The following is a 27634-nucleotide window of genomic DNA, read 5'->3' on the forward strand; positions in this document are numbered from 1 at the left end:
TCCATGTACCTAGCAGGCATCAAACTGGAAGGGATTTTAGCACATTCAATGTTAAAACACATAATGGTAGCCAGATGATCTAGGTCTCAACTTTGCCACCAACTTGGACATGACCTTGAGCAGGTCCTTTCTCTTTTCTTGTAGGAGAAAAAGAGTTCTGTGACTTTGTTTCCTGCTCTGTAAAAATAAGCAGTTGAATTATAGGTCCCTTTCAGTCCCAGCTATGATATTTAATATTCTAAAGTCCCTCCCAGCTCTGACACCATGTGTTCTAAGGGCACTCCCAGCTCTGACATCCTGTGTTCTAAGGGCCCTCCCAGCTCTGACACCCTGTGTTCTAAGGGCCCTCCCAGCTCTGATACCCTGTGTTCCAAGGGACCTCCCAGCTCTGACACCCTGTGTTCTAAGGGCCCTCCCCAACACTCTCTGTTCTAAGATTCTTTTAGCTCAGTCTGTGCTGTCAGGTCACTTTCCAGTGCTTAATCTTATGGCATAACCCCAGGCAAGACCATGTCCTTCTATCTGCTCCCCTGTTCCTTTTCAGCAGCCCAGTTCAAGGTGCCTGAGGGAATCCTATTGGTGGGCTGTAGGGTACCCAACTTTGGTCCCTCCTCTGTTGGAGAGACCAGCACTAGTAGGTCCTGCTCGCTTTCCAAAAGGACTCAGGGATCGGCCCTGCTATGGGGCAGAGGAAGAGAAGGACAATATCCAGGAGTTGGCGTGTGGACTGTGAAGGCCTCTACACTTCTCACTCCCTCACCGACTCGAAGGCCATGGAGATCCACTGCACTTTGCCCTCTCGTACGCCCACAGCCCCATGGGACAGCTGCCCAGGGAGGAGGTTGGGTTCAGGCAGATTCTTGCACTCAGGGTGTAACATCTGTAGAAAGGAGGAGATGCTATAACCTAGAGAGAGAAGAGAGGAGATAGACACAGGATAGGGCTGTAGGTGTCAGATGAGGCTTTGCTTTGATGGGGATAAGGGTGGGGTCCCTGGAATGGAGGGTTTCTGATTCTCCCTCCCCTCTCCTCCTCTTTAGGACAGAGCTGGAAAAAATGGTCTTGGCTTGCCTAGCTCCCAATGTTTGGCTGCAGGAGGTAGCCATCACTCTCTATCTCTCCTCTCCTGGGTAACCCTTCCCCCTTCTCACTAAATGGGCTATCTCAGGAAATATTAAGACCATTGCACTAGGTGGGTACAGCCTTGTCATGGTTTTTGCCTTGAGGGGCTGAGGAAGGCCTCTCTTCCCCTACCCCTTGTGTCCTAGGGCACCTCCCTCAGACCTGGGCAGGGGATATGCCCCAAACCCCTCTTAGAATCCTTCCTAGCATTGCCAGCCTCTTGGGAAAATGTCTTCTATATTCAACCTCACAAGGGGTCCATAGTTTAAGAAGTGATGAAGGGGTCACGAGTGGGAAAAGTTTAAGAAGGCCTGTTCTATAGCATGTTTTACCATTCATGGAGCAAAGCAGTCTCCTATTTATTAGAATTACAGCACATCAGAGTGGGAAGGGGCCTTAGGATGCAGAATACCAGAGCTGGGAGTAGTCTTAGAGCATGGCATGTTATAGCTTGGAGGTGAGAAGCCCTTAGAACACAGAATGTGAGAACCAGGAGGGCCCTCAGAACATGGAATGTCAGAGCTGGGAGGGCCCTTAGAACATGAAATATTAGAGCTGGGAGGGCCCTTAGAACAGAGAATGTCAGAACCGGGAGAGGCCCTTAGAACCTAGAATGCAAGAGCTGAGAGGGCCTTTAGAACAGAGAATGTCAGAACTGGGAAAGACATGGAAATTCAGATTCTGAGGTTGACCTCAGGAATCATGCAGCCCATCTTATAGATGAGAGTCATAAGATCCCAGATCTAGAACTGGAAGGAACCTTAAAGGTCACCTAGTCCAAACACCTCATTTTACAAACGAGGAAACTGAAACTCAGAGAGGTTAAGAAATTTAGGTCCCACAGGTAGCAAGCAGCAAAGTCAAGGTTTGGACCCTAGCCCCCTGGAGGAAGTTGAGGCCCAGAGAGGGGCAGCAATCTCCTCAGAGTCACCAGTAAATTAGTGGCAAAGCCAGGACTCAGTTAAGATCTCTTCCCACCCCACCCCCTTCCTGACTGAATAGACTTTGATAATAATATGCTCCCTCATTCACCCCCATGCTCCCCATGCTTGTCCTTCAGGCCCAGGCCCTCGTCTTCACTTACCTGAGGGGAGGCACTGGGCCCCACCTGGCTTCACCAGCTCTGAGTTGTCTGCGATGGCTTTGCACAGCCGGCAGAGATGCCCAATCTCTTTGAAGAGGTCAAAGCTGTCATCATAGATAACGCTGCCCTTTCACAAGGAGACAGAAGCCAGCCAGGACCAATCACATGGGGCCAGACCCAGGAGTTCCCAACCAATGGCTATCAGGGGGGTCAGTCCCATCCCCTCCAGGAAGCCTTCCTTGTCTTCTCCTGCACTCCCAGAGACATCAACTTCTCTGATCACCTAAGGGGCTCACAAGATTATAGGATTTAGACCTGGAAGAGGCCTGGGGTGAGACCAGCCTTTTCACTTTAGAAATGAGGAAACTGAGGTCCGGAGAATTCGGGCAACTTGGTCAAGGTCAAAGATTGTATGTGCAGAGCCGGGATTTGAACCATAAACTTTGTCATGGAATCCTGCTCTCTTTCCACTACCCCATACTGACCCTAATGTGAGCTGGCCCTTCCTCCCAGACTTTTATCGTGATTGCATGTGTCTGAATCTTACGTCCCTAACATGACTGGAAATTGGGGGCAGGGCCATATCTTTCCTTTCTCTTCCCTTTCCTTTACCCAGTCACCCTGGTCCATCACCCAGGATTCTAGATGAACAATAGATCCTTCACAAAAACTTATGGGTTGATTGACTCTTAGCATTCAACTTTGTCTAGTCTTTCATGGGAATCCCTGGAAGTTAGTCAGTCAACAAGAATTTTTAAGTGCCTACCATGTGCCAGGCCCTATGCTACATGCTGAAGATGCAAAGAAAGGCAAAAACGTGGTCCCTACCCTTGGGGAGCTTACAGTCTAATAAGGGAAACAATTCGGTTCATATAAGATATGTATGGGGCAAATGGAAGGAAACGGAGTGTTGTATTGCCAAGAGGGAGTTGCTCTTACATGTGCTCAGGGTGAGGGGCCACTTGTGTTAAATGACAGCTACCTCCTCTTCCATGCCTTGGCTCTTCATCCTGAAGCCTCATTCCAGCCCTGGAGCTCACCCATTGGCAGTACTGCCCCTGCTGCCTGTCTGACAGTAGGTCTCCCACTGGATCAACCATTTCAGAAGGGCATCCAGGCCTGCCATGTCTCCTCTTCTCCAGGCTTCTTTCTGAGCTTCTTCTACCACATCCCCCTGCCTCATATGTGCTTCCTTTTGTGTATCGTCTTCCACCACTCCCCCACTAGAATGTAAGCTTCTTGAGGGCAGGCACTGTCTTTCTGCTTGTATGTATATCCCCATTGCTTAGCACAAGGCCTGGCATGTAGTAAATGCTTTTAATAAATGCTTGGTGACTGACTAGGTTGCCCCTCTTTTCCTATTGTCTCAGGGTGAGGGGTGGGTGACAGTGTATGGAACCCCAACATAGACTATACATCTCACTGCTGTGGAAATTCACAAAGTGATTTTCTCACAACTGCCCCAGGAGGAAAGTCACATTTTCCTCTATTCTGGTTGCCCCCTGTGCCTGCAAAGTTTTCTCTCTTCTCTCCTTACCTCCCACTTCCACGATGCCTTATTTCCTTAAAAGCTTAGCATGTACCTTCTATGGGAAGTCTTCCTCTATCCTCCCTAGATGTCAGTGCTCTGCCCCATGACTTTATATTTAATCTGCATGTATTTTGTATTTCTTAATATATCACCCGCTGTTTCCCCTGGGAGGTTACCTTCCACCTCCTCTGTGTGTATCTACTTATTTCCATGTTATCTCTTCCATTAAAATAGAGGATAATAGAGAACTGAGTCAAATTTATAAGAATACAAGTCATTCCCCAATTGATAAATGGTCAAAGGATATGAACAGGCAGTTTTCAGATGAAGAAATTAAAGCTATCTATAGTCATGTGAAAAATGGTCAAAATAACTATTGATTAGAGAAACAAAAATTAAAACAACTCTGAGGCACCATATCATACCTATCAGATTGGCTAACATGACAAAACAGGAAAATGATGAATGTTGGAGAAGATGTGGGGAAATTGAAACACTAATACATTGTTGATGGAGTTGTGAATTGATCCAACCATTCTGGAGAGCAATTTGGAACTATGTCCAAAGGGCTATAAAACTGTGCATACCCTTCGACCCAGCAATACCACTTCTAGGGCTGTATCCCAGAGAGATAATAAAAACGGGAAAAGTATCCACATATACCGAAATATTTATAGCAGTTCTTTTTGTGGTAGCAAAGAATTAGAAATTAAGGGGATGTCCATCAATTGAGGAATGTCTGAACAAGTTGTGGTATATGAGTATAATGGAATACTATTGTTAGATAAGAAATGATGAGCAGGCAGATTTCAGAAAAACCTGGAAAGACTTGCATGAATTGATGCTGAGTGAAATGAAGAGAACCAGGAGAACAATGTATACAGTAGCAGCACCATTGTACAGTGACCAACTTTGATAGACTTAGCTCTTCTCAGAAATACAATGATCTAAGACAATTCCAGAAGACTAAAGATGGAAAATGCTGTCTACATCCTGAGGAAAAACTATGGAGTCTGAATGCAGATCCAAGCATACTATTTTCTCTTTCTTTTTTCCTTTCTTGTGGCTTTTCCCTGTGGTTCTGATTTCTTCTTTACACCATGACTAATGTGGAAATATGTTTAATATGAGTGTACACGTGTAGCCTCTATCAGATTACATGCTGCCGTGGGAATGGGGGAGGGGAGGGAAGAGAATAATTTAGCATTCAAAATCTTATAAAAGTGAATGTGGAAAACAAAAGATAACTAAATAAATAAATTTTAAGTTAAAAAATAAAGAAGACATTAAAAAATAAAACGAAATGAAAAAAGATGGTTAGCTCCTTGAGGGCAGGAACATGTTTTTGTATTTCTTTGTATGGTCAGCATTATGGAAGCATCTGATATGGAGTAACTGCTTATTAAATGCTTGAGGGATGGTTTGAAGCCTTTCCTGATACTCTTGGTTGTTGGTGCTACCCCCCACCTGAAGTTACTTTGTATGTATATTTTGGATTTATTTCTCTGCTATCTGTAGGGGCTATCTTCATTTTTCTTCTTTGCATGTCTACAAAATAGGCACTTTATAAAGGCTTGTGGTTTGATGGATTGATTTTCCCTGATAGATTATAATTCCCTTGAGGACACGGGCTCTTTCATGTTGTCTTTTGTTTGGTTGTTTTTAGGCAATTGGGGTTAAGTGACTTGCCCAGGGTCACACAGCTGGTAAGTGTCAGGTCTGAGGCCAGATTTGAACTCAGGTCCTCCTGACTCCAGGGCTGGTGTTCTACCCACTGTGCCACCTAGTTGCCCCTATGTTGTCTTTTTATCTCCAAGAGCTAGTACAGTGCCTGATTTGTTGGTCAGTGAATAGCTGGTTGATTGATTTCTCATTGTACGGGTGAGGTGGCGAGAGGTGGTGTGAAGTCCCTAAGGCCACACAACTAAGAAATGTCAAAGCTTCTGAGGTATAAGAATAGATAGAGCATTGAATCTGGAGTCAGAGGACCTGAGTTCAGATGCTGGCTTGGACATTCAACTCTGGAACCTCAGGTAAGATGCTAAACCTTGATGTGGCTCAATTCCTTAATCTCTAAAATGGGGGTATTAGAGTGAATGATCTCTAAGGTCATCCCCAGGTCTAAAAATCCTATGATCTCAAATTCAGTGCCCTTTTTACTATGCTATTCTATTCCCAAGTTCCTGAATCCACCTGTGCCTTGTTCCTCTTGATCAAAATATATGGCCCCGCCCAGGTGGAGGGCTGTGTACCATGTCTCCAATGACGTGGTTGTCGGAGTGCCTGGTACGGTTGACGCCAAGGATGCCAAAGACCACGAAGACCATTGCACCTGTGTCCACCAGTGGGCGCACAGCAGGCTTCCCACAGCCAGTGTTCACGCATGGGTTGAAGCCTGAGGTTGCAGACAGTCGGGTCTTGGGGGCTGCCAGACAGGAGGATGGAGAGGAAAATAATTAGTATAATTATATATAATTAGGATACAGGCTGCTTTCTTGGGTATCCTCAGACTTTCCCTCAATACTATCCCCCCCCCAAAAAAAAATCCATCACCATTCCATCTCATTGGACAAGTCTACAGCTCACCTTTCTCACTGGGCACATAGAGAAAGCCTTTGTTGGGTCCATCAGGGCTGGAGCTGAGAAGACAGCCAGGAGGTGCCACACATACACGCCCATGAAAGGGTGGTTTATGGGACTGTGCAAAATATAACTTCCTGCAAGAACAAGAGAGTCAAGAGTGTTGATGAGAGAAGGTAAGCGCTGAAACACTGGTCATGCAGCAGAAGTGGTGGTCAGCATCACTATAGCAGGAGAGTACAGAAGGGATCACCCAGAGACCTTAAAAATACATGAAAGGATTTGATCTGGGAGAGGTGTGAATCCTAGGGAGGCAATGTGACCTAAGGTAAGAGCGCTCTAGCTTTGGAGTCAGAGAACCTGGATGTGAATGGTGGCTCTGCATCCTATAATTTGTGTGACCTTCGGGGCAAATCACTTAATCTGTCTGGCCCTCAGTACCTTCATCCATAAAATGAGGGGGATGGTCTGGGTGACCTCTAAGGCCCCTCCAGCTCTTACATTCTAAGTATGTGATTCAGTGCTAAAGTTTAAATGTAGCCTGAAGCCCAGGTATGTGCAGGGAGGAGGGGAAGTAGGAGACTGATACAGTCCTGGGCTAGAGCTAAGCTTATTATTATTTCTAATATCTCACATTCGTATAATTGACATACTTCAATAAGTCTTCAGGTTTATAATAGCTTTCTTTACAACAATCCCTTAAGGTAGATAATATAATTATTTCTGGCGCCATTTCATAGATGAAGAAACTGAGTCTCAGAGTTGAAATGACTCAACTATGTTCACATTAAGTGTCAGAGCCAGTTTAAACCGAGCTCTGTTGATTTCCAAGTCCAGAATTCTCGCCATCACAACACAATGCCTCTATGGCTCCTCTCCTATCTCTTCCTATCCCAAGTCCCTTGACCTCCTCACCCAAGACGTGTCAAGCAGAATAGGGCACTCCGTTGCCATAGCATCCATCCCCCTGCTTCCAGGAAGGCTGGTTCTCTGACCACAGTGGCATCTCATATTCACTGGAGTGGAACTATTTCCACTGAGCAAGTGTCCATCCTCTAGTTAAACCCTGGGAGGGGGTGGGGGAGGAGGAGGGGGAAGGTTCAGGAAGGGGAGACGATGCTGACAATTATAACAGTGGCTGTGCCATCCCCATCATCGCAACTGCTGCTGGAGTTGGACTGAAGATTCTTACTGCCTGCAGGGGACAAGCTTCCATCCCAGTACTCTTATTCTATTACAAAAAGCCAAATTTTATCCTCCTGTGCCAAAGTCCAAAGAAAATTAAACACAAAAGGATAATAACAGGGTCATGGGCCATTGCTATTTGAACTCCCAGAGTCACAGATTTCTAGCTAGAATAGCTCTCAGCAGACAGCCAGCTCACTTCCCCTTAACTTTATGCTGTTGCTCTTCACTTGTTTCAGTCATGCTTGGCTCTTCGTAACCCCATTTAGGGTTTTCTTGGAAGGGATACTGGAAAGGTTTGCCATTTCTTCTCCAGCTCATTTTACAGACAAGGAAACTGAAGCAAACAGAGTGAAGTGACTTGCCCAGGGTCACACACCTAGTAAGTGTCTGAGGCCAGATTTGAACTCAGGAAGAGCAGTACTCCTGACTCCAGGTCTGGTGCTCTATCCACTGCACCACTAAGCAGCCCTCATCTTACAGAAAAGGAAACTGAGGTCCGGGGAAGTTAAGTGACTTGCCTTAAGCATCAGGGGTAGGATCTGAACCCGTGATCCCTGACTCTAGCCCACTTCCCTAAAAGAGCCGTAGAAGAATGAGATAATACCAATATTTTTCTTCCTTTGTTGTTGTAGATAGCTGTGATTTCATTGGTATTGTCTATCAATGCAGGTTAGCTTCTGCTCTGTGTCTAATTGTCTTAGAGACCTATCTGGGGCACTCAGAGATCAAACGACCCGCCCAGAGTCATGCAGTCAATAAGTATCAGGGGTGGGATTTCAACCCAGAGCTTGCTGTCTCCAAGGCCAGCTTGGATCCACTATTCCCAGTAGCCTTATCACAGCAGATGAATTTGAGCAAAGGTGATCGATGTGAGCATTGGGGAAGCCTTCCTATGTGTGAACAGAGACATGTGAATGACGATGGTAAGGTTTTGGTGCCTGTCAATAATGATGACAACGACTGAAAGTTATGTAGCACGCTATGGTTTGCCAAGCACTTTACATACATTATCTCATTTATCTCCATTTTATAGATGAAGAAACTGAGGACTGGGAAGGTAAACTGAGGTAGTATGGTATAACAAAGGAAATGCTAGATTAGAATAGGAGAGGCTGGGCTCAAATTCCATCTCTGCTGCTAACTATCTATGAGACTTTATGCAAGTCACTAAACCCCTCTGAGCCTCAGTTTCCTTATTTGTAAAATGAGGGAGTTGAAACAGATGACCTCTGAAGTCCATCACTCCCTGCTATAAATCCATGATCACGCTATCCTAAGTGACTTGTCCAGGGTCACACAGCTAGCGAGTGCCTCTTGAGCTGGGAATTGAAACTAAGCTATGGAATCGTAGATTTAGAGCTGGAAGGGACCTCATGTCCAATTCTTTCATTTTACAGATGAGGAAACTGAGGCACAGGAAGGCTGTAGGGTTAATCACACTACTAATAAATTTCTGAGCTGGGAATTGAGGTTAGGTTATAAGACTATAGATTTAGAGCTGAAAGGGATCTTAGAGGCCATCATTTCCAATCCCCTCATTTTACAGATGAGGAAACTGAGGCTCAGACTCATCCAGGACACATAGCTAGTATATGCCAGTGCTGGGAACTGAGGCCATGTCTTTCTGACTCCAAGTCTAGTGTTCTCTCCACCACAATTCCCAGCTTAGCTCAGAAGTTCTGTCAGGGTAGTTGATCCCTGACACTAATTGGCCCGGGCCAATGCCCTTTCACCCATCCCAATCTCCCCATGGGTCCTCCCCTGACAGAGAGCTCAGGAGACTGGGAGAGATCCTGGGCCATGGGCAACATCAGGGCCTGTGCCACATTACCGGCTTCGCTGCTGTTCCTTGGCTGCCACATAAAAGCTGAAGTCAAACTTCCAGCCTCTCTTAGCATCACAGGCCAGAGACGTCATCATCCATTTTCGGAGGCTCGTCTGCTGGAGCAGCCCTACTGTAGACATACAAGCGGTCAGCTTCTTGGTGAAGTTACCGTAAGGCACTTTATATACCTAAGCAGTGAATTAACAAAAACAAGACACATAACTCCAGGGGCCATCCCAGCCCCAGCCCCTTCCCCCTCCCTGCCTCTGCAGCCCATCTTTCCGCCTCCACTGCCCACTAGAGAAGCTTTCCTGGCAGTTTCTAAGGTCCCTCCCAAATCTATTTTATATCTATTTCAATGTACACGCTGTTTTCCCCCCAATAGAATGTAAGCTTCCTGGGGGCAGGGAATGTGTGGGTTTTCTCTCTGTATTCCCAGGGCCGAGCACAATGCCTGATGTGAGGAAATGCTGCCTGGATCAAGTTGATCCTCAGACACCTCAGGATCCCTCCCTGTCTCAGCCTAGAGCAGAGTCCCCAATCCTTGGCAAGTTTGAGTGGGGGCATTGCTTTGGGGAGAGAGAAAACATGCAGAGAAGACAGAGCTGGCGTTCTATAATATGGGCAGGCAATGAGGGAGGTGGGGATAATAACAACACCAACTAACGTTTACAGTATTCTAATGTTTGAAAATAGATTTGCATGCATCATCTTGTCTGAGCCTCGGAATGACCCTGGAGATAGGTACATCCAGATATTCTTCTACTCGTTTTACAGATGAGGAAACAAGGGCTCAGAGAAAATACAATGACGGGCCTATATTCATACAGCTAGTAAATACCAGAAGTGGAATTTGGACCCTTTCTTCCTGATTCTAAGTCCACTACTTATTTAATCCATTCTGAAATGTTGCCCCTAAAGAGCAAGCAGATGGGAAATCAGGGGAGAGATGACTTTTTTGAGTCTAGGCTCAACTGGGACCTAAGGCTTTTTTGAGCCTCAGTTTCCTCATCTGTAAAATGGGGGTAATAATCACTACCTTGCCTTTCTCAGAGATGCCATGAGGTTCCAATGGGATTATGTCAATTGAAAGGACAAAGGAAAGAAAAGTGTAATTTGTAATTTTTTTGGAGGGGAGGCAATTGAGGTTAAGTGACTTGCCCAGGGTCACATAGCTAGTAAGTGTCTGAAGCTGAATTTGAACTCAGGTTCTCCTGACTCCGCGGCCAGCGCTCTATCCACTGTGCCACCTAGCAGTCCCCATAATTTGTATTTACTATAAAATCAGGTCCTAAGAGGATAAAATCTGACTGGATAGATGGATGGGGATGGGTCATGGATTGAGAACTAAAAGGGACCTCAGAGACCACCAAATCTAACCCTTCACTTGGCAGATGAGGAAACTGAGGCCCAAGGTCACATCAGTATCAGGCAGTAGAGCTATGGTTTGAACTCAGGTCCCTTAGCTGCATACCCCAGCTCCCGTCACTACACCAGGAAAGGGCAGTATAGTGGATACATATGCTCAGTAGCTTAGTGGGGATCCCCCAGAAGCCTGAACTCAGCAGCCCAGGACACCCAGCCAGAGAAGGGCTCACCTGGAAGGAGGGCACCTCCCCATCCCCAGGGGACACAGTCTGCCATGGTGCAGGGAGGCTGGCATTGAGAGAGAACCTGTAGATGGCTGGTCTGCCCTTGCTCTTGGCCTTGGAGACATAAACAGTGCCCTGGGGTTCTAAGGGACACAAAAGAGGAAGGTTGTAAGAGCAAGGTGTTTGTTGACATTTCCCCCCTCTCCCCTTGTATTTTCAGTTTCATTTCCCCAATGCCTGGGATACCAGGGTGGTCTCTCGAACTTGCTCATAGAACTCTAGATTTAGAGGTGAAAGGGACCTGAGATACATTTACTCCCTCTTCCTCTCCTTCTCCCTCTCCCTCTCCTTCCTTCTCTCTCTCTTTCTTTCCTTCTCTCTATCTTCTCTCTCCCTCCTCCCCCTCCTTTCTCTCTCTCCCTCTCCTCTTTCTCTCCTTCCTCCTCTCCCTTCTTTCTCTATCACTCCCTCTCTCTTTCTCTCTCTCCCCTTCCTCCTTTCTCTTACCCCCTCATTAAAAAAATTACATTGTTAGAAAATTGTTTTTGCTATCTCTTGGTTTTACCTTATCTGGAGTTTAAAAGCTAAATTTGTATTGCTATCTTTTATTTTTACATCACCTACATTCCCTAATGTATCCCTCCCTGAAAGATGCCTCCACCTCGTTGGCCTTCTCATCCTGGAAGATGGCTCTATTCCCATTTCCCCCTCCTCCTTTTGAGGAAGCCACCCATGCCCATTCCTCTCCTGGATCTGCACTTGACTCTCCAAACTTCTCCACCTTGGCCCCTAGAGATACCTTCCCTTCTCCCACACTTTTCAGCTCCTTTTTGTGCCTTATCTTCTCCTTTTGGAATGAATGCTCCTTAAGGGCAGGGACTACCTTTCTTTCTGTTTGAATTTGTATTCCGCCTAGCACAGTTCCTGGAACCTAGTAAAGGCTTAATAGATTCTCTTTCTCCCTCTCCCTCTCCTTCTCCCTCTCCTTCCTTCTCTCTCTCTTTCTTTCCTTCTCTCTATCTTCTCTCTCCCTCCTCCCCCTCCTTTCTCTCTCTCCCTCTCCTCTTTCTCTCCTTCCTCCTCTATCCCTCCCTCTCTCTTTCTCTCTCTCTCCTTTCTCCTTTCTCTTATCTTTTCTCCTCTCTCTTTTTCTCTCCCCTTCCCTTTCTCTTTCTCTCTCTCCTTTCTCTCCTCCTCTTTCTCTCCTTCCCTCTCTCCCTTCCTTCTTTCTCTTTTCTTCTCTCCCCTTCCCTCCTTTCTCTCTCTCTCTCTCTCTCTCTCTCTCTCTCTCTCTCTCTCTCTCTCTCTCTCTCTTCCCTCCTTCCCTCTTTCATAATAAAGAAAAAAAGAAGAAAAGTTCAGCAAAACTAAGGAACATATCAAAAAAGATCCTGTTACATGCTGTTTTCTATGCCCAGCGCCCCTGCCTCCCTCAGCCCCCACTGCACAGAAATAAACCTTCTCTTCTTTGGGACTAGCATTGCTAACACCCTTATCTTATAGATAAGGAAGCAAAAGCAAAAGCATGGAAGGGTTGTGTGAAGGAAGCAGTGGGAGCCAGGATCCAAATTCTAGTCCTCTGACGTCCAAACCAATGGGTTTCCCATTCCATCCATGCTTCTCTAGTGCCTTCTTTTGACATAAGGAAACAAGCTTCTAGACTGGAAGTTTCCTGAGAGTAGGGATCTAATCCTATTCATCTCTGCACTCCCAGCACAGAGTCCAGGGCCTTAGCAAATGAAGGCTTGGCTATGAGTCACAAGATTTGCACCTGGAAAGAACCTTGGAAGTCATCTTGTCCAACCCTTTGGTTTTACAGAGGACTTGGATGTAAGCTCCTGTTTCACTTTTGATTTTGTGTCATCAGTCCTAACATGATTCCTTGTACACAGTAGGTGTTTAATAAATGCTTGTTGGACTTAATTGAATGGAGGAGGAAACTAAGACCCAGAAAGGGGACGTGACTTTCCTATGGTCATATGTAAAGTAAACCATAAGAGTCAGAATTCAAACACAGCTCCTCTGACTTCAGATACAATGTAATTTCTACTATGTTATGCTATAATGACTTTGTCCCGGGGCCATGTATAACCTCTGTTTGTATCTCCCTAAAGCATTTATTCTGTATGATAACAATAACTTACATTTAGCTATTTACATAATGCTTTAAGATTTACAAAGTTCTTATCCTTCTACTATTGTGAAGGCAGGACTAATATCTAATCTAATTTAAAAAAAAAACCCTTTCCCCTCACCTAGGACAGTGCTCTGCAAAGTGGGTGTTTTATGTTTTTCAATTGTACAGATTAAGTCAACTGTATATTAAGTAATTGTATATTAAGCTGTGTGCATAGTAGGCTTGGCATAGATGTCCTTACTTTTAATGCACCAGCTACCCTTTAGGCTCTCCTGAGTCAGTGTATCTTCCTGAGGCTGGAGCTTATCTGTGTTTATGAAGATTCACTCTGTGTGGTCAGACGCTCCTGGACTCCTTTCCCAGCTTCCTGTTCCCAGTTGTCAGGGCTTGACTTTTCCCATGTCAGTAAGATTGTTTCTCAGTGGGGAGGGAACATTGGCCTGAACCCTTGGAACCTTAAGTCTGCTCAAATCCCACTTCCAAGGCCAGTCAGTGACCACATCAGTACTGTTTGGTGGTAACAGGTAACAGGTAACAGGTAACAGGTTAGACCTAAAAGGAATTGTAAAGGTCATCTAATCCAATGTTCTCATTTTATAGATGAGGAAACTGGGGTTTAGACCAATGAGGTGACTACCCTAAAATTACAGAAGTAGTAAGAAGCAGAGCTAGGATTCGAACCTGAGTCCTGACTCCAAGTATAGCCCCCACTTTGTTGTAGCAGGAGTATTGGTCTGACAATCAATCTGGTGCCACCCTACTTTTCCAGCCTTATATGATTTCTTTCCATCAATCAATTGACATGTATTTATTAAGCATCTTCTATATTTTTACCATGTTATATTTAAGCACTATTTACATAGTTACATGTACATGTAATATAATTACATTACATGAAAGTTACATTTCAGGCACTGTGCTAGGCACTGCGGACACCAAGACCCTGTCCTCAAGTAACTCATATACATTCTACTGGGGGAGAATTCTTTTCCTTCCAGACACGAACTGTGCTTTCCCCATCAACTTGGCTTTTTTCTTATGCTCCCCACGTCTGAAACGTCCTTTCTTCTCTCTTCACCTACTGAACACCTACCCATCTTTGAAGAACTCAATTCAAATGCCTCCTCCTCCAAGAAGCCTCCTCTGATTCTCCCAGACAGTAATGACTGCTAGCCTTGTTGAACCTCTCACCATGTTCATTCTGTTGTATTTGTGTAGTGTTACAGTGTATTGTGGTTATCTATGTTTGTGCGTCATTCCCTTCCTAGTAAGTGTACTTCACAAAGATGAAGAATCTGTTCTAAATTGTGGATCTTCTCCAGCACCTAACACGATCCCACATACACAGAGTGGGCACGAAATGAATGAATGGAACAGGGAGGAAGAAAGGGAGGGTAGAAGGAGAGAGAAAAGAGGGAGCGAGAAAGGGAGGGTGATAGGAAAGGGGGGAGTGGGGGAGGCAGGCAGACCCAATAAACCCTCTAGGTCTTTCACCCTCCAGTTCTCCTTCCCCTAGATTCTCCTATACTGACCCTGTTGGCTGGATTCACTCCGGCTACTCCAGGCAGTTCTGGAACCCCTTTTCTTCTTCTCCAGAGATGTTCGGATGTTATTTTGAAGACTGTGGGGCTTTTCCTGAAACAGACCTGTCCCCCAAGCTGAGTCAGGGAGGGAAAAGCCTCATCTCTCCTGGATGGAAGGAATGGAGGGGGGCAGAATGGGGCTATATCAAGGGAGCCCCAGAGGAATGGTCTTACAGGGATGGAGAACCTGTGGCCTCAAGGTCATAAGGGGCCCTCTAGGTCCTCAAGTATGGCCCTTTGACTGAATCCCAACTTCACAGAACAAATCCTTTTATTAAGGGGATTTGGGAGGGCCCTTCCACATCTCCACCTCAGGTCCTCTGAATACTGATTAAGAGGAAAGCATAGAAGAACTCTGCAGGGAGGCAGAGACAGCACTTGGTACTTAGCATCCAGAAGCCTGAACCCTACTAATTGTAACAGATATACATACTACACCCAGTGGTTTGCAAAGTTGGCACATATTATTTCATTTGAGCTTCCTAACAACCCTGTGAAGTAAAGACTACAAGTATTTGTTACCCATTTTACAGATGAAGAAATTGGGCCAAAGTGCCTGGCTCCAAGTCACACAGCTGATAATGATCAGAAGCAGAAGTCAAACCTCTGTCTTCCTGCCTCTAAGCCCAGTGTATTATCCACTAGACCATACTGTCTCTCTGTTAGCCCTGGGCCTGTTCCTGGCACTCAGCAACATTTTGTTCATTAATTTGTCTACTATGGTCATACAAGAAGTAAACCATGAGTCAGAATTCAAACACAGGTCCTGTGTTTGCCATGTGAGCTCGTGCCACTTCTGACATTTGTTATCCCAAGTGATAGCTGGAATGAAGACTAATCCACAGATATCTGAAAGGCACTGGGGACTCTCTGAGCATCAGCATCAATTAGGAAGGTGGTTCCCTCAGTCAGGTGGTTCCAAAGCCCTTGTGCTAATGCTCTCCTAATGTGTAAAGACCAGCTTCATCTGAACAATGTCATCACTAAAATGACAGTCATTACAATGACATTTGGATTTCTTCCCAAGGGCTCCAAGCACTTGTCTTTATGGCATCCTGGGGAACCATAGACCTTGGGAAAGTACCCTCACCTCTCTGGGCTCCCACATCCTCCCCCGTTAAGTGAGGGGGTTGGGCTAGACCCCTTCTAGCACTAACATGCTGGGATTCTACGACCAGCTATATAAGGGACTCATCCTTATTTCATTGATGGAGAAGTGGAGGCCTAAGGAGAGGCAGGGACCTAATGTCATCTGGTCCACTCCACCCCTCAATTTACCATTAAGGAAACTGGAGCCTCGACATGCCCAAGGTCACACAGATAGTGAGTGGCAGAGTCAGGATTTGAATCCAGGTTCTCTGACTTACTCAAGATCAATGCAGATTTGAATAGAAGTGCCTGACCATCTTGGACCACCAATTGTATTATGATAATTATTACTGTTGTCAATAACAATATTTACATAGGGATTCCCCATTCATAAGGCACTTTTTGGTTTACAAAGCATTTTTCTCACCATCAGTCCTCTGAGGTGGGCCACAGCTTCATTTTGCAGGAGAGAAAACTGAGGCTCAGAGAAGAGTAACTAGGACCCTGGAATGAACCTAAAATGTGGCAAGGACTAAACTCTTAGAAGACAACCCCAGACAACTCTGCTCCTCTGCCCCAGGACCCCCTCAGCTTAGAATTCTCACCTGAACAGGTGACACAGGAGATGCCCTCAGCACTCAGGTTGTATTTGAGGTCCAGCAGCACCTGGATATTGGTGTCCGGTCGGAAAAGGAGTGGTGCTCGGCTGGCCGGGCGGAGCCGGCTAGCAAAGTATAGGGATAGGATGAGGACAGTGACAAAGAGCCCTGCAATGAGAGGCTGGCTTAGGAGGCAGGGCTGGGCCCCACAGCCTCTTCCACCATGCCAAGGGGATGGGGATGGGATCCTGATGGCAGCCTTGTACACAGCTACTCGCTCCAGCTCAGGGGCAAGTTATCTGGAACAAACAGCTGGGTTCACTGGGTGGAGCTTCCTAAGAAGCTTTCAGGGACTGGGGCCACTTTGTCAGATGTGTAGGTGGGTAGGGCAGAGAGTGGGAGTTTTGAAAAAAATATATCAATTACCCTACAGGCTAGGGGACCAATCCAAACCCTTGATGGGGCCCCATACTGACCCACCTGTGAACTAGACTTAAGCCTCAAAAGGTGATGGAGGGAGCTCAGAAGGAGCAGGGCAGGGGCCCTGCTTACCCACAATGACCCAGCGGCTCTTCACGGCTGACCACAACACCCAGTGGTGGAGAAGATCTTGCAGCTGAGTGATGAGCTGGCCTCGGCTGGTCTTCTCCAGGGGAAGCTGCAGGTTCTCAGGGAGCACAGACACGAGGGGGACATCCCCCATCTCCAGGGTGACTGATGAAGCAAAGGGGATGGCTTTCTCGGACTTAGAGCCCTGGGGAAAGGGTGAGTAGGCATCCCCTTCCAGAGGGCTTGGGCCACGGGGCAGAATGTGTAGGGATTCCTACCCCATCTTAAGAGAGCAGCCCAAGTAGAGGTCATGCCTCTGGTTCCTAAGCATGTACCCTTTTGCCAATGTTCGGGATCCCTAGAGAAGTGGACATAGGAATAGGAGTATCTTTCTCTGTAGCCTCCCAATACAGTTGGTGGAGACCTCAAATAATCTGATGTTCATATGGGACCCCAAGATGTCATCTTGTCCAGCCTCTTGCTGCCAGGTACATCAGCCCAGAAACTCGGATATCTGCTGAAGATTGGGGCAAGGGAGGCAGCAAGGGGCTGGGGAGGGGTATCTCACCTGGCTCCTCTTCCACATTCAACAGGGGGATATCATCATCCAGGTAGGGCATGGGACCCTGGCCTGGGCCAACCCCTGCTGGCTCTGGACTGATGAAAAGGCCATTGGAAAGATGAAGTGAGCTCTTCCGGACACATTTCTGGTGGCAGCTATGAAAGGAAGGACCCTGATGTAGTGTGTGGTAGTTGCCATGTTCCTGTGGGCTCTCAGGGAGGGCTGGGTCTAGATATAGCTCAACCATCACACTGGGGTTCCTCTTAGCCTTCCCAGCACAGATTCTCACTAAAACTAACTAAGAACTCTTGGTGGAGCTGGGAATTCATCCAGCCATTCTGGATAGCAATTTAGAACCATGCCCAGAATGTTACCAAATAATGTATGTAATTTTGTAGTAGCTGTATCACTACTGGGCCTATACCCTACAAAATCAAAGAAAGAGGAAAAGGACATATAAGTACAAAAATATTTATGGTAGCTTTTTTTTATGGTGGCAAAGAACTGGAAACTAAGGAGAAGCCCATCAATTAGGGACTGGCTGAACAAATTGTAATGGAATGGAACACTTTTGTGCTATAAGAAATCAAACTTTGAATGAATGAAGGGTTCAGAGAAAACTGAGAAGAACTCTATGAACTGATGCACAGTGAAGTGAGCAGAACCAGGAGAACAATTTATACAATGACGACATTGTAGAGAAAAACAATGTGGAAGACTTTATACTCTGATTAAAGCAACAAGAAACCATGAGATGAAACACGTCATCCACCTCCTGCCAGAGAGGCCATGGCTTTCAGATGCAGAATGAGACATAACTTTACGGATATGATCAATCTGGGGATTTATTTTGCTGGAATATGTTATGAAAGATTTTTTAAATTATTCAATTGAGGGGTGGTAGGAGGGAGGAATAATAAATGCTTATGAAAAAAACTTCAAAAATAAAAACATTTTAAACAAATATTTCTTGTTATTTATTTATTTTTAAATACATATTTATTACTATTTATTTAAAAAATAAAAATAAAAAGCCCTCCTTTCCATAGCAAGCTGAGAGAGCCCTTGCCAGCCCTGCCCCTGGAGAGGAAGGGCCTGAAGCTCTGTTCAGGATAGGGGCAATGAATAGGAATTGCAACCATTATTTCTGAGAAAGGTGTTGGCAACCAACAGTCCCTCACATGAAGACAGCAAAGACCATATAATCAACCCTCAGCTGTCATGGTCCCTACTGACTCTGACACTGAGAGATGTTCCTGAGATTGTGGTAGGGTACTGGGGGATTGGAGGGGGCAGGAGCTAGAGCTGGGCTCTGTGGAAGGAAAGGCCCATACATGTGGCCTAGATCATGGGTCACCAGGAATGGGGAGGGTGTTATTCAGAGTGAGACCCCGGGGACTGAGGACTTTAAACTAGGGTCACGCTATGTCTCTGATGTCAAATGCTCAACTAGAAACATTTAACAATTGGTTTAAGATGGCGGAGGGGGAAATACATAAGTGAGAATTTAGTACAGGTGTGAGAGATGAGAGAAGCAGGATGAAGACTCCAGGGATGTAACTAAGGAAATCGTTCCTGGACATATTAGACATTTGGCACATAGAATCATGACAGGCCATCTATACAAAGGCATGGAGGCAGGGGACAGCTTACAATCAAGTTTGACAGGAAGGGAGCATGAGTGACAGCATCTAGGGGGCATTATAGTACACAGAGTGCAGAGCCTGGAGTCAGGAAGACATGAGTTCAAACACAGCTTCAGACACTTCCAGTTGTATGACCTCTGTTTGCTTCATCTTCCTCACCTGTAAAATGGGGATAATACCTACCTCCCAAAGTTGTGAGAACCAAATGAGATAATAATTGTGAAGCACTTAGCAGAGAGCCTGGTACACAGTAGGCGTTCTATAAACGCTGTCATCCTCACTATCACCATTATCATCATTAAATTTTCATTGTTGCTGTTGACCGTGATCCTGGGCTCACCTTGTCTGACAGGAGCTCTCCAGTGGGGCCACATAGAGGTTCCAGATTCCCAGGGCAGCAGGCATGGTGAAGAGCACTGCCAGCCAACAGCAGGACACAATGAGGGACATGAACAAGCCAAAGTCATGGACAGCTGGGATCTGCAATGAGAGTGGGACCAGTTAGATCTGGGTCCAAGGGAGGCTACCTCATCACCCAAACCCGCCCCTAGGCAGAGGGTGAGCAGCCAATTCCTGTTTCAAACAGCTCGGATCATTAGGAAGTTTTTCCTGACATTAAGCGTAATCTGCCTCTCTACAACTTTCATCCATTCCTCCTCCTTCTGCCCTCTAGAGGCAAGCAAAATGAAACTGAATCCCCATCCTCGTAAGAGCCCTTCAGATAGTTGAAGACAGTGATCATATTTCTTCTAAGTCTTCTCTCTTCTGGGCTAAACATGAACAATTCTTTCAAATGATCATCATCTGGTTGGTGCTGGTGACCTTCTCCAGATCCTCTTGAACTTGTCCACATGCCTTATAAAATATGGCTCCTAGGGCAGCTAGGTGGTACAGTGGATAGAGCACTGGCCCTGAAGTCAGGAGAACCTGAGTTCAAATCCGGCCTCAGACCAAACACTTGACATTTACTAGCTGTGTGACCCTGGGCAAGTCATTTAACCCCAACTACTTAAAAAAAATATGGCTCCTAGAACTGAGCCCAGATCTTCTGATCAGGGCAAAGTACAGTGGGGCTATGACCTCCCTAGTCCTGGATGCTCTGTCTTTCTGGATGCAGCCTAAGATCATGTTAGTTAAAGGTGACCTTGGCTGTATTCTGACAGCAGCCATGCATGCAAAGCTGAACATCCATGCCAGTGTAGCCCAGATACCCCTGGCCCCACAAGAAATGTGAGAAAAGGATCTAGGGAGATAAGAGTAGGGAAGGGAGGCGAGGTAAATTTGTTAGAAACTAGAGGCAAGGTGGGGAATAGAATCTCCAAAGACTAAACAGTGGGAATATTGGCTCCTATGGTTAGTGGGGAGGTCAGGAGAAGAGGGAAGGTCTATCCAGGAGTCCATAGATAAGTTACCCCAAAATGAAAGGCAGTCGAGGATCTAAGCAGGTCCTAAGAGTAGAGATGGCTCCTAGGGGCCAGAGAGGGTCTGTGCATGCTCAGTGCTCAGGCTAGAACAGAGGCCAGGAATCTCTGTGTGGGCAGGGAGCACAGGCTGCCCACCTGGGAGAAGATGTTGGCTGCATAGGCAGCGGCGGTGGTCAGGGAAGTGAAGAAAGTGGCTTTGCCCGCCGTCTGGATGGTGTGGATCATGCGCAGCTGTGGATCCTCCAGGTGGGTGGCCTGGCGGTAAGTGTTGATGAAGACAAAAACATCATCCACACCTGTAGGAGGCAATCCAGGCAAGGCAGGGGTTAGAGGCACTTTGGAAGAAGGGACATCTCATTTGCCTCATTCAACAGGGTTGGGTAAGCCTGGGAACATCAGATCATCCTTACACCCTGACCTGGCTTGGGCTCTTAGAACACCAGATCTGTTAACCATATTACTGGGTTCCGACCACTGTGCCTATTGTCACCTCACTCGCCCAGCACATTCCTAACTGCTTCTCTCTGATCAAGATACAAGGAGAGGACACCACCAGATCCTCCATTTCCCACCCAGAAGTCCATGGGAAGAAGTATTAGGGGTGTGAAGTCACCCACAACAGCCTGAGCCAACTCACCGATGCCCACGATGACAAAGGCAGCCACTCCATTGAGGATGCCCAGGTATTGGATTCCAAAAACAACATGGTAGAGGAACAAGGCAACCAGACAGCTCAGGCCAATGCTGGCAATCCCAAAGAAAGATAGGAACACTGTGTGACAAGGCAGAGAAAAACAGGTGGAGTAAGACTTCTGGGGGAAAGACAGGACTAGTTGCTGAGGAGGTCCTCAATACACTATGTTTCCACAAGCACCAGAGGCAAGGACTGGAATAGACAAAAACCATCCATTGGAAATTGGAGCTGTCTCCAGGGACCTCGCAGGGGGTCACCCTTCAGGATCAGAATCTCTCACCCTTTGCCAGCCTTCATTAACTCTGTGAGTTTCAGTCAATCACTTCATGTCTCTGAGCCTCAGTTTCCTTCTCTGTAAAAAAGGGAGTTGGACTAGATGGCCTTAGAAGGCTCTTCCAATTCCAAAGATCTCAGATGTTAATTTGCAGAGAACTGATCCCAAGTAAGTAAGGATAAGAAAACTTCCAAGCATGTGGGAAATAGAGCCAACCATTGATTATTTCCCTAGTAGAGTGGTAGCCCAAATAATCCCACACCCATCTTAGTTGGACTATGACAATCAATGCATTTTTGTTATTACCATCTATTCTCATAATTCTTGGTGGGGTTCAGATAGAAATAACCCTGGAACAAGTCTCTATCTCACTATTAGTCTTTTTTAAAAAATTAATGTTTTATGGGCTATTGCATAGGTAGATAAAAGATTGCTTTCTGTAATTCAATATGAGTACTAGGAATATAAGTTCATCTCCATTCATGGCTTTCAGATAGTGTAATGATTCTTAAATTATCTCTCCTTGATCTCTTTCTCAGATCAGTTGTTTTTCCTATGAGATATTTCACATTTTTTTCTATTTTTTTTTCAGTTTTTTTACTTTTTAAAAATTTCTTGATGTCTCATGGAGTCATTAGCTTTCATTTGGCCAATTCTAATTTTCAAAGAGTTATTTACTTCAGTAAGGTTTTGTACCTCTTTTTCCAAGCAGTTAATTATTTTTTCATGTTGTAGCAGCTGGAATTTAACAAAGGGCAGACTGAGGCAATTCTCTGAGTAAGATACCCTTTATTAGCAGAGACATGCAACCTGGTAACAAAGGGGTTTTATGATTAGCCTCCATTTGTGCCAAAGATCCAGAGTGACAGCCAATAGAGCTTTTTATATCTAAGTGTATCTTTCTTCTGGCTGTCCTGAAAGTATCATTTGGACCTCCCCCCACCGCCCCGGGCAAACATAAGACAACCCTGATTGGTGGACATTTTAAAGAGGAGGGAGGTTAATAGTTCTCAACTATTCCCTATTGTTAGAGGGCAGGGCTAATCCTTAGGCTCAGTCTGCAGCTAGGCTGATCACATCTGATCACCAGAGATGGATATTCTTCTCTGGCTCCTAAGGAATACCAGTCGTTCCATGAGAGACAGCTGCCTCCAGCAATCTTGGTTAGAAAACTATGAGCCATCTCAAGCAGATTTTACTGGATTGATCTCATTATTTTTAGACCAGGTCACCCCAAACTTTCGTTAGGAGTAGCAAGGACACAAAAGTCATCCCCTTGGGTGGGGGGCTTCTGCTCAAGCTGGCTTCTGTTTATGAGATAAACAAAAGCAAGGGTCTTTGCCCAGGCAGATACATATTTCTCAGCCAGTTTGGGCTGAAAGAGGTCTCTTTTGAGTTAAGATAAAAGATGAGAGTTTGCCAGAAAAGGATATATCACAGATTAATATTAACTATCAAATGACATAGCATAATATTAATTTTCTTCAATGTCTTTCTTCCCTAGCTCTCACCTCTTTTCCCATTCTTTCCTTAACTGCTCTCACTTGGTTTTTAAAATCATTTTAGATTTTTTTTTTAATTCTTGCTTTACTTCTTCCAAGAATTCTTGTTGGACTTATGTTCAAGCTGTATTTGCCTTTGAGGCTTTACTGGTATATGTTTTTGAGTTATTGTCTTCTGTGTTTGTGTCTTGAGCTTCTCTGTCTCCATAATAGCTTTTTATGGTCAGGTTCTTTCTTGTTTGTTCATTTCTCCCAGCTTCTTAACTTTAGACTTTACGGTACTGCTAGCTTCTGCACCCTTCTACAGTGAGGGGAATGTTTGTCCTGAGTTTCTGTCCTCTTGTGTCCTGTTGCTGCTTCACAGTTCATGTTGGGGGCCTGTAAGATTTCAATGCTCCCAAAGTGAGGAAGGGGAGGTTCAGGGATAAATCTGTTCACTGCTTTCCTTGTCTGAGCTCTACATATCCTGACCCCCATCAGCTTGTTTCTGGTTGGGAGTTTCAACAAACTGCTGTTTGACTCAGCCACTATTATGGGAGGCTCTCCAGGTTCAGAGCAATGGAATTTCTGGTTCCCTTTTGGTCTGAGATGCTGTGCTCTCTGGGATCAGAGCCACACAGCTACCATATACTTCCATGAACTTATTTCCTTGCTCAATACACAGCTAAGGACAATGTTCATAACCACTCCTCTCCACCTCAGATCTGTGACCTGGCACTGGGTGGTGGGTCACAGAGCTGCCATTGGCACCTGTTCCTACACCCAGTGCTTGCTCAGAAATCCCCTGGGATCTCTTTCTGATGTCCTGTTGGCCCTCTCTCAGTCCCTGGGTGATAGAATGCTCCCTATCATAGTGAACTCTGCCAAACCCCAACTCCAGTGTCTGTAGACTTCTCTATCTCCCTAAGCTGAACTAGCCTGGAAAAAAAAAATTCATAGTGACTTCTTGGCTTTCCCACTCAGAATTCTGTCTGGTGCATTTTCTATATCTTTATTGAGGAAGGGGAGAACTCTGCCATCTTATCTTTGTTCGGTAAGCTCATCTCTAGAGGCTTCCTGAATTCATCCTTGGTAGCAGGCAGGATCATCATGATGACGTGCACTCATCCTGTTCCCAAAAAGATCCTGATTTCTTCTTCTAGGCCTGTATATTTTCAAAGGTTTTCATTATAAGTAGCTTGGATATTATGAGAATTTGGCACAACACACCTATTAAAAGTGCTGCTCTTACGTTTTTATGCTTCAATGTTCTATCTGGGCAATTGGGGGCAACATATCGGTCTGTGATAATGGCACAGTTCCAATCCAGTTTATTGGTTGAGTTCTGTTTAGTGGCTGAATTAAAGCTATTTTGAGGTTTATATTTATAGTACAAGGCTTTGTCATCTGTTTATCTGTGAAAGATATTGAACTTTTGTTTTATAATTCTAGGTACCTGCTCATGCCTTGCAAGGTTTTTGGCAGGTGCTAAATTTTTGCATCCTTCGTGATGTGTTGCAGTTTCTATTGTTTCCTTTCATCAAACGCATCCATCTACATTGATCAGTATGCCTGATCAGTGTGCTTCTCGGGGATAATCCTGCTGTAATTTCTATTGGCAATGGACTGTTCCTGAATTGCTATCATAAGCTGCTCTATTTCCACAAACAAATCCGCGTGACTCAGCCATTTGTTCCATGCTTCCTTGGTGACATATTGTTGGCTGAGTTCATGCAGATGTCGCCCATGGGGGGCCTGTTGATTCCTCCCTTGGACCTTAGCCATTTCCCAGTCTCCATCTGAGGTGAGCCACTTTTGGTTACATCTGACAAATCCAATGGTGTGTACCTTTTATCAGTCTTCAGGATTGCTTGGTGAAGAGATAGCTGCCTGTTCCATGTTTCTGTAGGCTTGTTTTTTTTTTTAAACTTACTTATCATGTGCTCTGAGTGACTATCCCTCCTCTTCTTTTTTGGCATGGAAGAGCTTATCTTTCTATAGCTGCCTCAGGGTGATGGGCCCTGTGTTTTGTTAGTATCATAGGGTTTTTGTTAGGATATTTTTATCATTAGCATTATTATCAACATCATCCGTATTCTAACTTGATCCGTCACTTCACTGGTGTAGAGAACTTCTGATGAGGAATACTGCTGAACAACTGTTCTTCACCCTTAGAGAGTGGCCTGGGGCACTGAGAGATTAAGTGACTTGCCAATATGTGTCAAATACTGGACTTGAACCCAGATCCTGTTGACTACAAAGTCAGATTGCTACATACTATACCGTCTTGTCACTCATCTATATTGCCATCAACAATTATTACATGTCGTTATATTATATCACCATATATAATTCCCATTTTTATAACACTATGATTTAGTTGGCAACTAGATGGCACAGTGGATAGAACACTGGGCCTAGAGTCAGAAAGACCTGAGTTCAAATCGGCCCTCAGATACTTACTAGTTGTGTGACCTTGTGTAAGTCGCTTAACATCTGTTTGCCTTAGTTTCCTTATCTGTAAAATGGGAACAATAGTAGTACCTACCTCCTAGGGTTGTTGTGGTAATAAGTGCTTACCACAGCGCCTGGCACATAGTAAGCACTAAACAAGTGAAATCTATTATTATTGTTATTATTATTATCACCACCACCACTGTCATCGTCATCATCATCATTGTCATCGTCGTCATCAAAGGTTTAAAGGCAATGCTCCACAAATCTTAAGTACTATATAATGGGGGAATACTTAATATCAAAAAGCACTTCCTTTTCAGGTAGATAGCACAAATGTTATCATTTCCACTTTTTGAGAAAAGGAAACTAGAGTTAAATAAGAGTAGATGACTTACTCCAGGTCAGAGGGCTGGTAAACATCAGTGCCCAAATTCAAATCCAGATCTCCCTATGACTTTCTTGTACACTATGCTGCTTCTCAATTGATGTATCCAGTAAGTTTGGGGATAATTTTGTCTGATCTGGGCTGCAGTTAAATTCTGCCAGGTCCCCAGCCAGGTGGGGACCTGGAGAAAGTCCCAGGGTAGAAAATTGTCCACAGACAATCCACCCAGTGAAATACCCAAAAGTAGATAACGAACAGCTCCTTGAAAGTGATAAAGGGAATGGAATAAGCAAATACTATATCAGATCACAAATGGCCCAGTGTATAGAATGCTAGGCCTGGAGTCAGGAAGATCTGAGTTCAAATCTGGCCTCAGATACTTCCTAGCTATGTGACCTTAGGCAAGTCACTTAACCTCCATTTGCCTTAATCTACTGAAGAAGGCACTGGAAAACCTTTCTAGTATCTTTGCCAAGAAAACCCCAAGGACAGCATTGGTGTGCTGTAGTCCATGGGGTCACAAAGAGTTGCACTTCACTAAATAACAGTAACAGCATGTCAGGTCAACGAGGGCCAGTGGTAGGGAGGAGGAGTTGGAAACAGGACCAAAGTCCCTAGGATCAGAACCTTTAGAACCGCAAAGTACCTTAGACACCATCAAGTCATAGAATTTGCCAGGGCTGGAAAGTTTCATTTTTTAGAACATAGAATGTCAGAGCCTGAAGGGACTTTAGAACATAGAATGTCAGAGCTGGAAAGGAACTTAGAGCACAGAATGGCAGAGCTAGAAGGAAGAGTGTAGTCTTGGTGGTAAGAGCTAGAGGAGTCTTTACTTAAAACAGAAGATGGCAGAATTTCGGGGCTGAAAAGGACTGTGGAATCACCTCGTTTTACAGAGGGGCTCTGGGAACACAAGGGATTTGGGCAGAAAGAGTGAGATGAAGAGAACTCTCTGAAATAACTCACATTTCTAAAGTACTTTAAGATTTGTGGAGCATTTATTGCCTCTCTGTGATGGTAATGCAAGTATGATTATCTGTATTTTACAGATGAGACACTTGAGAATCAGAGAGGTAGATGATCTGGCCAGTGGTCATGTAGCTGGGAAGGGGCTGTAGAATCTGGGATGTGAACCTCTGTCTGCTCCAAGTCAAATATTCTTCATTGTAACATGTTGGTTCTCTCTCTCTCTCTCTCTCTCTCTCTCTCTCTCTCTCTCTCTCTCTCTTTTTGGCTAGGCAATGGGGTTAAGTGACTTGCTCAGGGTCACACAGCTAGTAAGTGTTACGTATCTGAGGCAGGATTTGAACTCAGGTCCCCCTGACTGCAGGGCCGGTGCTCTATACACTGTAACACCTAGCTGCCCCCCATGTTGGTTCTCTTAATGTTTTGGGGAAGTCATGGGGGGACAACCACATTCTTCCCTGTTGGAGTACCCATTGGAGATGGAATCTACGTACAGTTTTTTATTTATTATTATTTCATTATTTATTTATCCTTCATAATAATAATGACTTAAATACATCATCTAGTTTAAGCCTCAAACTTCTGCAGTAGGTGTTATTATTATTCTCATTTGACAGATGAGGAAACAGAGGCGCTAATAAGTTAAGTAACTTGTTAGTATGTGTCAAAGGTGAGATTGGAACTCAGAATTTCCTGACTTTAAACCCAGTATTCTATCCACTGTGCCATGCTCCCAGTTCAATTATTGGACCCATTTCAGTTGTGATGAAAGGAGGTTTAATCCAGAGACAAGTGAACTTTGCAGACCAGACAGGATGTTCTCTCCCCTGGGACAAGATGGTGGGTGAGGCCTATCTGGGGAAGTG

At 45.1% G+C, this 27634-nt stretch overlaps 1 protein-coding gene across 1 annotated transcript in view; it reads right to left on the reverse strand.

Moving 5' to 3' along the window:
- Positions 1-27634, reverse strand: part of DISP3 (dispatched RND transporter family member 3) — a 42354-nt gene that overhangs the window by 8148 nt on the left and 6572 nt on the right. Inside the window, 13 exon segments of the mRNA XM_020973945.2 lie at positions 761-906; positions 2207-2333; positions 5990-6162; positions 6324-6454; positions 9337-9518; positions 10929-11065; positions 14592-14705; positions 16337-16498; positions 16883-17044; positions 17448-17596; positions 19428-19567; positions 20647-20807; positions 21149-21283. Of these exon segments, the coding sequence (XP_020829604.1) occupies positions 761-906; positions 2207-2333; positions 5990-6162; positions 6324-6454; positions 9337-9518; positions 10929-11065; positions 14592-14705; positions 16337-16498; positions 16883-17044; positions 17448-17596; positions 19428-19567; positions 20647-20807; positions 21149-21283 (1919 nt within the window).

The sequence above is a fragment of the Phascolarctos cinereus genome, unplaced genomic scaffold (genome assembly GCF_003287225.1).
Source record: "Phascolarctos cinereus isolate Bilbo 61053 unplaced genomic scaffold, phaCin_HiC Scaffold_726;HRSCAF=1367, whole genome shotgun sequence".
NCBI lineage: Eukaryota > Metazoa > Chordata > Mammalia > Diprotodontia > Phascolarctidae > Phascolarctos > Phascolarctos cinereus.